The following is a 14,460-nucleotide window of genomic DNA, read 5'->3' on the forward strand; positions in this document are numbered from 1 at the left end:
AGTGCAAAAAATAATTTCTGATTGAATGAAAAAGAATATCTTCACAAAATTGGAGCAAAATCCAGAATCAATTATATTTGGCAAATTAAAGATAATAAATAATTGAATAATGAATTAATAACATTGAATTTGCCACCTGGAAGTTTCACTTTTAATTGGGGAAAAAATTGTTTAATAAAAATGCTGATAAATTTTAATAATAAATATTTTAAAAATATAAGACATATACAGTCAAACCTCGTTAATGAGTCACTCTTGGGAGAGCAAAAATATTACTTAGTAAGCGGAGTGACTCGTTAAGCGGAGTAAGCCATAGCTGTGCCAATTCCAATTGGGAGTTCCAAAAAGTGACCCGGTAAGTGGAGTGACGTGTTAACCGGGTGACGCAGTAACGAGGTTTGACTGTAATTTAAAAATATATAAAAATATAAGAAATATTTTAAAAATAATTAGAGAAAATTTACTATCTCTGAAAAAAAGAAATTGATGAATTCTGGACTTTACTTTCTCATTTTTTATTCACGATTTTCAACTGGCCTTAACGTTTTGCTATCCATTTGTGGTGTATGTTACGGTAATTTGAAGAATCGGTTATTATGAATAATTGCCAATCGTCTCGTAAGTTTGATAAACTTATCACTTTTACTGGCGATTATACATAATACTCGAGTGTCGTTGGTAAATTTGATAAATGCTATTATCACTTTTATTAGTGGGTTATATACTCAAGCGTACCGGGAAAATTTGATAAATACTATAAATACTTGAAATTTATCGCTTTTACCGGTGATTATGCGTAGTGTGTATACGGTAGTGTAATTGGGGGAATGTGATAGACATGAAAATATTTCCAAATGAGTCTGGTATGTTTGATAAATGGCGTCGGACCCCGATATAACGGATTCCCATTTAATTAATTTCATGATTTAACGATTAAAATCGTGATTCAATGATGAAAAATTCTTTAAATCGAACAATTTGTTGATTGGGAGTTAATAATATCGGGGTACGATAGCAAGGTTTATTTAATGAGAGTTAATTACATCGGGGTGTGTGATTGTAACATTTGTTTAATGAGTTCCTTATATCGGGGTCTGATTTAACAATTCGTCAAACAGGTGTTAATTATGGGAGGTATTTCGGGGATTTTCGGGAGAATTCGTTAAATCAGAAATCATTGTATCCGATCCAGACTCACAAGTTCAGTCATATAGCCTACATAAAAAATCTTATCACGGCAATGGGACCGATTTATCATACTTACCAATAGAAAATGGAAATTATGCATAATAACCAGATTTATCATATTTACCAATACAAAATGGAAATTATGATTAATAACCGGACTTATCACATTTACCTTAACTTATATATAATCTGGATAAACAACAGGAACTTACCTCACAATTTCTATTCAAAACAATTGTAGGTCTGGTGAATTCGATTCTATCATGGGCACCATTGATCTACCTAGACCGCCTGACATTCCTGGCCTACCTCTTACATCCTCTAGTCATGTACTACCATCAAGCGAGGATACGTGAAGTCATGAATAGTGACCACATCGATATGGTGAGTCTTGAAGGTTCTGGAAGAGAACCATTTGGTACATTTGATAGTGGTTTGTTCACATCAAATCTTATATGAAAAATTTCTATTCCTTTTCAGATTTATTACTTCATCGGTAACGTGGTTATTACCTACATGATGGCGTTGCTGTTCCACGTAGCGGTTGAGCAACCAGTAAACGCTTTGGATACCATCATTTTCGGAAGGTCGGCGGCGAAACCCGAGAAACAGAACACCAAACCGACCAAGACTGAGGTTGGTTCTGGAACCAAAGCGTGAATCCTGGTCCCGACCAGTAGATGGCACTGGCGAATCTCGTATTTCTTTTGGAATCGAATATTTATTGAATTTTACTGAGGGGAAGGGGACAACACTTCTAAAATTATAATTGAAATTTCTTCTGATGAGATGAACATATGTTGCTCAGTAAATGCAATAAATTCAGTTATTATTCATAACCATCGAACATTTTGGTAAGTTTAATAACTTTCCCTAAATTTATCACTTTACCGGCGATTATGCGTAGCACCCAAGCATCGTTGGTAAATTTAATGAGCACTAAAAATATTATTACTTTTACAGGTAATTTATTTATTTATTTATTTTATTTATACAGTATTGTTGGCCTAGAGGCCTATGCAAGAATAATGATGCATAGTATCCAAGCGTCATGTCGTTGGTAAACATGATAAATCGTACTATATGATACACGATATTTGATATGCGTACATGGTAATAAAACATCAAATATTTCATGTAGAACGTTAAGTGAAATGTGAGCGTGTGAATGCAAAAGCACAGTCCTTTTATCGGCGGCTCTCTATGATAATTTTCTGCACTTGCAGTGCCATCTACGTGTTGTCATCTCATTTGCATGTGCATACACCACACTATATTCGTAGCACTTACTAGACTCATTTGGAATTTTTTTCACATTTATCCAATTCACAAATTACGCTAGAGTATTAAGCATAATCAGAAATAAAGGCAATAAATTCTGAGTTTCATCGAATTTACCTTTGAAGACCGGACACACCCCCGCTTCCCATCTCAGAGAGATATCGAAGCGTTCCCGAAAGATGGGTGTATCCGGAAAGTTTTATCGTAAACAACAAAACATTGTCGCCTCGGACAATGGCAACAAAAATAAAATATTTATAAAAACGATCGTCAATCTGAGATCATATAATAGATAATTAAAATCAAAACAACAAACGCCGATAGGCAATCAAAATCATAAACAAGATTATACGATGATGACATTCTCATAAAGAATCTAGTTTCATTCTCATAACGAATCGAATTTACCGATCACGCTTGGTTATTATGCATAATCTTCTGTAAAAGTCAATGTTTTCAGTATTTATCAAATTTACCAACGACGCTTGGGTATTAAGCATAATCGCCGGTAAAAGTGATAAATTTATCAAACTTACCAAGACGATTGGTAATTATTGCGTAGTAACCGATTTAGCACATTTACCCTAACATATAGCCTAGATCATCATCTCCGAACTATGACAACATATACACCCTGGTAGAACCTTCATTTAAATTTTATTAGACCTTTGTTAAGAATGGAGGAAGAACTTTTGTTCTTCCTCCATTTCACTCCTTTAAATTTGAATGCATTTAAATCACAATACCCACCAAATTTGCATTATTCACTGGTCAGTGCGAGGACTGGTCACTACAAACAATTGCGCCGTTTAAGAATACCCCGAATAACACACTCCAATAACGTATTGACAGTACAAACCGAATGCATTGCTTTCTATTGACTCCACTATTGATGTACCATTAATTTGTTATATTACACATGTGCAAAAGTGTAAAAAAAACGAAAATAACCAGGGTATTGCTCCAAACATCAACATGAAAATATCGTGCATCATTTTCTTTTGACTCAATTCATCACGTCGAATATGCAACGTACCGATTTTTCCCATAAGCTTATTGTACTTTGTGCGCTCAACAAGTATTTATTTGTACTTTTTTTTTCGATTGTGGATTCGATTGAAAACGTGTATTTAATATGCATTTACTATGTGTTTTTTTTCCTTTCATCACATGTAGCGTTATTTTTCTGTTAACATCAAGAAGAATGGTCGATGTCATTCTCATTCATGTTTTGTGTTTCATTAACTGCTTAATAAACTTGTTTGAATATGAACGGAAGAATTAGACATTCATTAAAATGCGAAAGTTGTTCAACGAAGTTCCTTGTAGCAAGCTGTAATCTTTTGTAGATGCCAATTACTGATCGATATACGGGGCGTTCCAGAACTCCACAGCTGAAATGAGAAGAGTTGATCGTACACGTCACGACACACAATTTCTCCGATTGATCCCTGGATCGCAAACCACTTATTCAGGATATGCGTGTATCACTTCATATCAGAAGTCGCCAAAGTATTGCAACTTTGCACACATCACGAGGAGTGACAAGGAAATTTCTTCCGTCCAGTCACGGGGAATTACGAGAGATAGCAATTACGCAGACGACTAATATTAGGGACGGTATAGTCCTCCTACCACGAGACGAGATTTGGCTACGGCACGTCATGTCACGTCAAACGATTCTATTTTATCCTAGAAGGACATGCCAAACGTGAAAGCTCAGTCACTGATGAACTTTTCTCGATGTGCAATCGTTTTACCAAAAAAAAAAAATTGAATAAAATCACCCGACGTGACGTGACATGACGCAGCGAAAATTCATCTCGTGGTCGGAGGACTATACTTATCCCAAAAATACACCCCATCTCCCTTTTTTTCTCTCTCTCTCTCAGCCTGTCCTCACATGGGGATACTGAAGTCACATAGATAATGGAACACTATATCCAAGCGATCCAATACATGTGCTTCTATGGTGACTACTAATGACGCGTGAGAGCTAGCGTGCAAGCACATCAAGTCGTCAGTGCCATTTTCACGTAGGATTTCTCGTCGCCAGCACGCCAATGTCTGGGGAGAGCACCCAGACATTGGCGTATTGGCAACGAGACATCTCCTACGCAACAAGGTCACTGGGGACTTGGCGTGCTAGAACGCTACCTCGCACGCCACATCAGTAGCGCGACTCTGAAATAATTCTTCATATTTTCGTCGGTCGAGGTTAGGGGTCGAGGGATGGGTGTTCCGGACAGCTCTCTCTCTCTCTCGACTTGCATATTCTAAAGAAATGTTTCCTCACCAAAACCCAACTTCGAGGCGCAAATTCGAGCCGATCTCCCCGTTAAAAAGTCTCGCCACAGAGAGCAACAGGTCTACAAGCAGTACAAATATTCAGTCATTACACTTCACTCACTTCACTTCTGAGATATAGATGGCAGCACTAAAAATCATACACAACACTAGATACGCAATCAGACTGTTAGGTACACATACTTACACTTCCAGCACTACTCACTAGGTGGTAAATCGCCCATAGATGGTGGTAGACCCAAGTTGTGCTCGGTTTAAAAGAAAGAAAGCATATCCGGCCCGCTGACCGAAAACATTATGCACTCTTAGACTAGACCATAGTTGCCCAAACTCTTTGTTTCATCGCCCCTTTTCAAAAAGTTTTTGTTCTTATATCGCCCCAACTAAAGAGCCAACCAATAAGATCCTATGCTAAACCCCCAGCTTCAACTGTCCCCCGGGTCGTTCCATGGTCTCACCACCCCGGGGGGCGATATTTCATACGATGAAAAACAATGGACTAGACCAAGGGTTTTCAATCTTTCAGAGAGTGTGGGCCACTTCATTGATTTCCAAACGTGTCGCGGGCCACTTAAAAAAATGATCTGGAACAGCACTTCAGGTTAATTAAGTGACCAGTAAATGCGCCTCGTATAAAGTTTTACATATCTCTAACACCTCAGCGTGTTATTTTGAAAACTTGTTGAAAAATTAAGACCATCTTGCATGCATGATAAAATAGCATGGCATTCAATGTAACTGAATAAAAATTGATTCAAAATTAAGGGAATTGTTTAGTTCGTCAAATGAAGCAAAAGATTGAGATTTCATTGATTCAATTTTATCAAAAATTCAAATTTCAAATTTTGAAATTCAAAAAAAGTTAAATTTCAAATTTAGTTTTATATAAGATTGAGTCAACGAAATCTCAATATTTTGCTTCACTTCACGAAGAACAATGAGTTCTTCTCATTCTGAATCAATTTTTGTTCAATTAACATTGATGTCGTGATATTTTACCACGCGCGGTAAGATATAAGTTGGTCTTAATGCATTTTTTGAAAATTTTGCAAAAAAAATTAAGTATTAGAGAGATATGTGAAACTTTATGTAAAACGGCATTCCTGTTGAAATTTATCGGGAGAAAAAGAACGCCATGCTTGCAAATGTAACCTGGGGAGGAAGAAGAAACCATTCGCAAATCTGCGCGGACTCAGTATTACTAAAGTGTGCCATTATCCTGTACTTGACAACTGTTAGAACGATTGCACGGTGGAATAACTTCACAGGGGCTGCCGTCCGCGCCTTTTATTCACTGTGGCGCAGATTTGCATACGGTTTCTTCTTCTCCATTTGCATGAGTGGTGTTCTTTTTTCCCGATAAATTTCAACAGGAATGCCGTTTCACGTTTGTGGAGCGACCATTTCGAAACGCGCGTTTGCCAGCGCGTTTCGTTAGACCATGCATTCTCTGATGATAATTGTTTGTATTGGTCTGTACTATCGCCTCTGAAAGTTTTTCCCATCTTTTCTGAATCACCCTGTACAATCAAAAATATGTGAAAAAAATATGAAATAAATCAATGGTTAAGAAGTATTTTTAATGATATTTCTATACTAGAGCATAGTTTTTTCTCTTAAATCCACTTCATATCACTTTTCTTAGATCACCAATCACACTTGCACGCATGCTCATAAAAAGGTGTGCGCGTGTAGATGTCATCTATTTCACACATCATTCGTAACGTAACGGGATATTTCCAGGAAATCAAAGAACTAGAAACACGTGGCATAGGACGACCTCATTTATCAGCAAAACTGAAATTGATAAAAATCGATTGTTTTCGTTCAACAAGGAGGAGAAAAGAACCTTATATCAGTCGTGTGTCGATCAGTAGGGGTGTCGAATAGCAGCATCTAACACACAAACAGTTGCAGTGAAACTGGAACGTCACGCGATCCTCACGCAATAATATTCGGCGAATTCCGAAAATCGCGGGCAATGATCGGATTATCTCTTTTCGGATAATCTTTTCACCACTACTTTCGATGTTTTGAGTGACTTGAGTATCATACCACTTATGCCGTAGATTCATGACCCGCGGGCTCGAATGTGACCCTCGAAGTCATCTAATGCGGCGACCACAAACTTAATTATTTTTTTTGAATTAACATTGTACATTTCCAGATCACTACATTGACGCACGGTGGTACTTACGTATTATACGGAACCTGAGCCAAGCACAGAGATTTTTCACCAAAACAGGCGCTATCGCATTTTTGCTGTACGCTAACTCGGCGACAATTATGGCCTGGTTATGTGTTGTTAGTTTGGTAACCCTATGTCATCTCATAGTTTGTGCCGCGGCTATTGATCTATATGGCAACTCTAACGATTTCATTCGGTATCATGACTTTAACAACTTTCATGACTCAAACGGCATATTTACAGATCACTTGAGTGACCTGCGCCACATTTCCAGAGAACTGGGGCGTCTCACACGGGAATACTGTAGTTTTACGGCTTATAGGAGACTTTGGCATATTTCTGGAGCTCCTCACAGGAGGATATTGGCAGTTAAATATCCTACGCAACGGAGTCACTGGCGACATTGCATGCTAGTCGAACGCAACAAAAGTAACGCGATTCTTGGAATATTCCTTTATACATATTTTCTTTGGTGAAGATTATACAAGGGGGTGCCCGCGCGATGCTGAATTTTGTAACAAGATAAACAGTTTTATTATATGTAACTTGAGGATCTTGTTGAACATGTTTCGGGAGGGGGGGGGGGGGCATGTCTTCTTCCACTGATCATCGTATCGTCAGTTTTCACTGTAACTTTTCTTCGAGTAAGGTTGATAACAAAAGACTGGTTCCTTGTTTTCGAAGAACTAATTTTGATGTTTCGAGAGGAAGGTTAGCGGAAGTTTTCAAAGACCGGTTGGAATCAGTAGGGGTGGTAAGTCAATGGGTATAATTTAGTACGAAGCTGTACTCCGTTTTGCACGACGTCATACCCTTCGTTCGAAAAAAGCGTGTTTGTTCATCGCACCCTCTATGGTTCACGGATAGCGTGCGTAACCTCTATCTTCAAAAGAATATAGCATTCAGTGAGTATAAAAGTGGACGAGGTGACCTATCATTGTTTACTGATAAAAGAAGACTGTTGAAGAAAGCGATAAGGGATAGTAAAAAGGAAGTTGAATCTAGGTTGGCAGATAACATTGGCTCTGACCCAAAATCATTTTTTCGATAGGTAAATAATGGATGTAAGGGACAGTTGGCATGAGGGTTTAGGTTAGAGAGCAATGTAGGGATGTAGTGCTTTCATTGACTTTTTCGCATCGGTTTTTAATGGAGATAATGATATTCAATACACGGGTGTTGCATGAGGTAATAATAATAATAATAATAATTCTCAACGATATTCAAGTGGAAGACGTGGAGGTCCTGAATCTTCTAAAAAATTTATATGCAAGCAAAGCAGCAGGACCAGATGATATCTATCCCAGGGTCCTCAGGGAATCGGAATGTGCTAATGAATTGTTGGGGCCAGTCGCACAGATATACAGGAATAGTGTTGCTGAGGGTATCGAACCTAAGAGATTGGAAACTTTCTAATGTTGTTCCGATATTTAAGAAGGGTAGTAGAGAAGTGGTGTCTAATTATCGTCCAGTGAGTTTGACGAGCTCCCTCTGGAAAATTATCATCTAAAGGCAGTTTGTGAAGTGGATAGACGAAAATAATGTATTTTCGGATGCATGAGTTCAGGAAGGTGAAGTCATGTGACTAACCTCCTTTGCTTCTATGATCACGTGACTAAGGCTTTGGGTAAGGGCGAAAATGTAGATGTTGTTTACCTTGATATCTAGAAGTCATTCGATCGGGTCCAACATGGCAAACTCTTGAAGCGTTTACACGAGATTCGAATTGGGGGCAACTTGCTGAATTGGATAGAATCGTGGTTAAGAGATAGCTCGCAACGAGTTATGGTGAACGGGGAATTCTCTGGTTGGACAGGCGTCACAAGTGGAGTTCCTCAAGGAAGTGTCCATGGCTTAGGTTTTCTGGACATTGTTCAGCGGTGGTAAAAAAATCGAATAGAATGTTCGGTTTCATTTTCAAAAAGGTCTCTTCGCGTTCTCCTAAAGTCATTCTTCCCCTTTTTCGAGGATTAGTTCATCCTGGACTAGAGTATGCGCTAAGGTTTTGGAGACATTCCTACAGAGTGTCATAGACTTGGTTGAAGGGGTGCAGAGAAGAGATACGCGTGTCCTTATTGGCACAACACCAACACCAAACATGGCCCCCGCTCTGTCCCTTATTGGCACAGAAGAGAGACTTCATTTTTTGAATATGTTTACATTGGCTGAACGCAGGTGTCGGGGAGATATGATCGAAGTGTTCAAAATTTTCAACGGGATGGATAGAATGGACCATTAACTACCAGTACACCGTGAATCGGCTGCTTTTACAAGGGGACACCAGTATCGATTGGTAAGGAACAATTATAGGTTATGGTGTCACAAGGAATTTTTCTCTAATAGGGTTGTTAATAAATGGAATAGCTTACCCCCGGAGGTAGTAAATTGTAACACAATTGACACGTTTAAAAAGAAATACGATAAACGTGTTGGGGTAAACGAGAAGCTATCCATACTTAGTGCAAGACAACCATAAGTATTTTTTTATAGGCATTGTGTAATATTTTATCATGTGTGTATATATTGTTTATAATTTTTGTGATGTATGTTTATAATTTTTGTGATGTATGTTTTTAATTGGGTTGCTGTATTTTTGAAATATATGACATCCATATTTGTTATGGGTAAGTTTTTCTTCGCCACCTCGTTGGGCATTTTGCCTGTTGTGCTGTTGAATTTGCACAAATGTATTCTGATGTAACCCTAACCCCGAATCCTTCTCGCGAATGGAATGACCAATCTTGGAACGTATTGGACCAGACTGGACACGAGTGTGGGTCTCGGATAGAGACAATACTGTCAAAGTATGGATTCAAGATTGCTGATCGGTTTGACACCAACCTGATAGCATTATAATATAACTCTGAGAAGGAAAAAAAATGGTTCAATCATTTATTTAATGAAACAATTTCCTTTACGTTACTTATCAGTTATTTCCAACAGGCTTCGAAGGAATGAAAAGATGTATAGGAAGAGAATACGCAATCAATAGTTTCACAAAGGACCTATATCGGTAGGTACCATGGTCTTTGTTAGCAGCTCAGGCTCACGTTTCGGGCCCTTTCAACGGAAAGAATGGCTGGCTGACGCAAGGGTGATTCAGATTTACAATGTTAGGTGTATGAACCACCTTACTGGCCCGAGTTGTTGCCTTCTTCGGTACCGGCCCTCTATCAAACACGGTGGGAGTCTCCTTCACGCGCATCCTTCTAGCCGCTGCAACCCGAATGTGGTGCGCACCGATTATTTCGGCCCTTTCTTTCTTGGTCATGACCATCAGGGCCTTGACTTTCCTCTCGAGGTAAACTTTCTTCAGGCTTATGCTGCACTGAAGCTTCATCGCAGCAGCGAAGAAGCTCTTTTCGAGGCGTTTCTTTTCCGCGAGGGCGCTCTCGAGCTTCAGCGACATCATGTAGTTTTCGAACTCTCGGTCACGAATCTTGCGCATGAGGTCCTGCATTTCAATCCTACCCTGGGCGAAAATTATCTTGTCCCTCTCGTAATGCTCCAGTGCGTCTTTCTCGGCCTCGACTTCCTCCTGGAGCTTCTTCATGTTCCTGTTGGCCTTCTTGCCCTGGTTCAGCTCGATTTTGAGCTTCATGTCGCTCTTCTTGAGTGCCTCGAGTTCGTCTTTCAGGTCCGAGATCAGAGCTAGGCAGTCGAAAGTGGTGCGGTTGAAATACTCCCTTATGTCCTTGAACTCCTTGTCACGGATGTCCGCGACTTCCTCGATCCACTTCTTCTTGGACTCGTCGGCCTCGGTGAGGAGCCTGATCCTTTCGGAGTTGATGGCGTCCCACTGGTCGCTGAAGAGCTTCTCGTACTTCTGGAAGAGTTGCTCGAGCCTCCTCTCGCAGAAAGGCACGAGCTCACCGACGTCCTTGCAGCGGGTCTTCCAAACTTCTTGCTGGAGGTCGGAGTAATTCGCCATCATGTTTCGTATCTCGTCTTCTTTTCTGTTCACCCTGTCCCTCGCGAGCCTCTTCTTGCCCAGGTTGTCCTTCTCGTGATCGATGAACTCCAAGTCCTTCAAAACCATCCTGTCCATCACCGTACGGCCATTCTCATCCGTGATGTTGTGCATCTTGAGATCTCTCTCCCTCACGAGTTTGTCGCAGAGGATCTCTTTCTCCTCCAGCTCGCTTTTCTTGGATTGGAGCTTGTTTTCCTCGAGATTAATATCATGGATGGTCTGGTCCCAGAGCCCCTGCAGTTGGCTGACGTCATTCTGGGTGTTCTCCGTCTCCTTCATCGTTCTGTCCCGTTCTTCCTCGAGTTTTAGGGCGTATTGCTGGAGCTCCGGTGCCGTCATCTCTTCAACGGGGTAAGAACCAACCGCCATTTTCTTCCCCTTGCCTTTCTTCTTCGGAGCCATCGAGTTTCGTTTGGGGACTGCAATCGGATTGCCAACTGGTCGGGAGACTGCTTTTCAGGAACAAAATTTGCGTTGAACTATAAATAACAAACTACGAAGCGTACTGCAAACTGGTGAACGTTTCTGTCTTCCGATCAAACTAGCGGGCTTTGAAACGGCTTCTACTTGTTTATTGAGTATCCTTGGTCTTATATTAGCATAAATAAATGCAGTTGTAAGATTGTCTCGATTGAATTCACTGTTAGGTGTCCCTGCAGTTAATGGGAATCACTCTACAAATATGTAACTTATCTTGATTTTCAATAATATCCTCTGTTTGCCAGACATGTTTTCCACCACTGGAAGCAGCGAGTTAGTGATACTATTCTGCAGTGATGACAGTATCTGCAATTTTAGGAGCATGCGCACACCACACACACACACAACATGTTTCTGCAAGAAGAGTATTTACAAGAAGGCGGCTTAGCGGGCGCAGGGCGGCAAATTTGGAGGGGCAGCAAATTTAAGGAATGATTGGTCAATTAGTATGATGGGAAAAGTCGGTAAAATTCGTACCCTGGCGGTAAAATCGTGAATTCACATCTGCGTAGACAGCAAGGAACTAGATCAGTGAGCCAGTGACTAAAAGATTAATCTAGAGAATTTAGAAGAATTTGAGTGATCACAACAGTGAGCTACAAAGCGAAGGACCAAAGAGTCTGTGAATGACCAAAAGAGTCACATAGAGAGTTTGCAAATATGTGAGTGAATCTTGAGTCGAGACCGTGAGTGACCAAAAGAATGCGAAAGCATGTGGGTGACTAAATGAGTGACCAAGAGTGTGGGCAAGTGAGTGATAAAAATAGTGTGCAAGCAGGTGAGAGATCAAAGTAGTGTGCAAACATGTGAGAGTTTAAAATCAAAAGAGTGATCTACAGAGTGAGGGACCATATCGAATTGGCCTAGAGAGTTTGCAACTGTGCGAGTGATGAAACCAGTGACTAAGAGCCTGTGCAAGTATGTAAGTGTTCGAAACAGTGTTCAAGTATAGTATAGTATAGAACCGAGCACGCCCAGGCTCTGTCGCGTTTGCGATATAAGCTCATTGATCGTGAGATCGTGGGCGTGCCGGAAAAAAACTCAAGCCGGCCGGGACCAACATCCACACCCGAACCTCCAATCCCAGGGCACATCACCGCTCGACAAGCCAGAACAGGACCGCGGGCGCAATCCCCCCAGCCCCGCCGACGCGGCCTACAACGCCCCAACACGCCCCGCGAAAGGAAACTCCCGATCATCCTGACGAACCTCCACCGCTGACACGAGAGAGAACCCTCCACAGGACGGGGACACCACCCCCACCAAGAAATACACGGACGACTCGCAACAAGGGCCCCAACCAACGCGCCACTTCCGACCACGCACGAAGCCACCCGACCGCCGACACCCATTCCCGCCCTCCCTGCAACCTCCCCACCCGAGGAGCCACATGCGAGCGCGACAGTCAAAGCCGCAGTTTGCCAAAAAAAAACATGTGCCACATCATCAAAAAAAAAAAAAATAATAATAATACAGATATATTAAATTGGTCCTCTGCAGCCATTGCCGAGAGAGGTATTCCGTGAAGTGCTGTGAACTTTGACTCTTACGGGTTCTCCGCATCATCATCTTCGTCTGTGAGATCTGGTTCTGCATAATCGACTCGTCTGTTGACCAGTCTGACAGATCGCCTGAGTTGGCCCCTGTTTGCTGGTGTCGTCTCTTCATCTGGGCTGTTATCTTCATCCAGTTTGGCTTTTTCTGGGTGATTTTTCAGGAATCTGACCATTTCCACCAGCTTCCTTGTAGATTCAGGTCTGTCAAGGATTGCTTTGATCCAGGCGGTCTCGTATTGTTAATCTGGAGCCCGGAAGTGAAAAATCCTTGTTTGTTCGCAGGTTGTAGCGTAACGCCATTTAGAGCCCGTCGACCCACAACTGCACTTGTCATTCGGGATCAGTTTGAACCTCCTCAAATATGCCGAAAATGGCCCGTGCCCTGTGATAAACATTGTCACTTCCCTTTTCCAATTGCTATTTTTCAGACCCACAGTTTTCAGCACCTCGTGGGTGGAGCGACCGTTGGCCTCCGGGTTGTCCCATCTAGTTTGCCACTTCCTGAGGAGGTCCGCCCTTAGCATCAGTGTTCAAGTATGTGAATGACATGAAGTTTGGAAATTTAGTTTCCTCACCCCGCACTTCAGGCTCTCAAACATAGAACCAGCCTTTCATTGCTCTAACCTTCCTATACTCGTGACACTTTTCATTAGTTATATGTTCGGCAGCAACTCGTGGCCGAAACAGTGTGGGAATAATCGAGTGAAGTATAATTGCTATTAATTGACATGTAAAAACATATCAACATCCTCTTTCGCCTAGGTCCTAGGTGAGACACCTTTAATTAAGTTTGGTGATGATCCTGGCAGTCGCGACGCACACCTTGGGGGAAACATTGCTGAATTCAAACTCTTTATTATTCGATTTTTCCATGCAATCAGAGTCAAATCCCTCATCAAAAACGGGCAATATTCCAAGTGGCACCAGAGGTGGACTTGTGGTTTTGCCGCCTGTGGGCTCTACAAATTTCTTTTGGTCCCTCACGTGCTTGCACACTCTCACTAGGACATTCTTTTGGTTACTCACATGTTTGTACACTGTTCCGATCTCACATCTTGTATGATACTCTTTTGGTCGTTCACTGATCCCTCGCTTTCTATGGGAATTTTTTGGTCACTCAAATGCTTCCACACTCCATAGACTATTCTTAAGGTCACTCATCGACCTGGTCTCTCTTTTGGTCACTCTCATGCTTGCATACAGTTCTGATCACTCACATGCTACCACACTACTCTTTTCGCCACTCAGTGACGTGTCTTCGTGCTTTCTTTGGCAATCTCTAGGTCACTTACTGACTTAGTCTCTCGATTTATAGTTTTGTTACCCTTCTTGTATTCTACTCTAATTTTGCTGACCACTCATTCCTCCGACTTGCCACTTAGCCGATTAGCGGACTGTGCCCGCACTAAGTATCTCCCGTAAATACGTCTCCACGTTGGCGCTTTATTGATTACACAGCGTCTCCGTTTGCTCGTTCGATCTTCATC

The 14,460-nt window shown here is 41.3% G+C and overlaps 2 protein-coding genes across 2 annotated transcripts in view; one reads left to right on the forward strand and one right to left on the reverse strand.

Moving 5' to 3' along the window:
- The window catches only part of LOC149083516 (nose resistant to fluoxetine protein 6-like), a 46,597-nt gene extending 43,864 nt beyond the window's left edge, over positions 1 to 2,733 (forward strand). Inside the window, exons 14-15 of the mRNA XM_089234034.1 lie at positions 1,430 to 1,572; positions 1,669 to 2,733. Coding sequence (XP_089090160.1) covers positions 1,430 to 1,572; positions 1,669 to 1,848 — 323 coding nt within the window. The 3' untranslated portion in view covers positions 1,849 to 2,733. The remainder of the gene's footprint in view (positions 1 to 1,429; positions 1,573 to 1,668) is intronic.
- Positions 2,734 to 10,010: 7,277 nt separating this feature from the next.
- Positions 10,011 to 11,276, reverse strand: LOC149083517 (dynein regulatory complex subunit 4-like). The gene has a single exon (XM_089235200.1). It carries the CDS (start codon positions 11,274 to 11,276, stop codon positions 10,011 to 10,013), a length of 1,266 nt encoding a protein of 421 aa, XP_089091326.1.
- Between the last annotated feature and the right edge of the window lie 3,184 nt (positions 11,277 to 14,460).

This window comes from Pholcus phalangioides, unplaced genomic scaffold, assembly GCF_987345545.1.
Source record: "Pholcus phalangioides strain wild (caught in Gottingen) unplaced genomic scaffold, Ppha-v1.0 ptg000008l_1, whole genome shotgun sequence".
Taxonomy (NCBI): Eukaryota; Metazoa; Arthropoda; class Arachnida; order Araneae; family Pholcidae; genus Pholcus; species Pholcus phalangioides.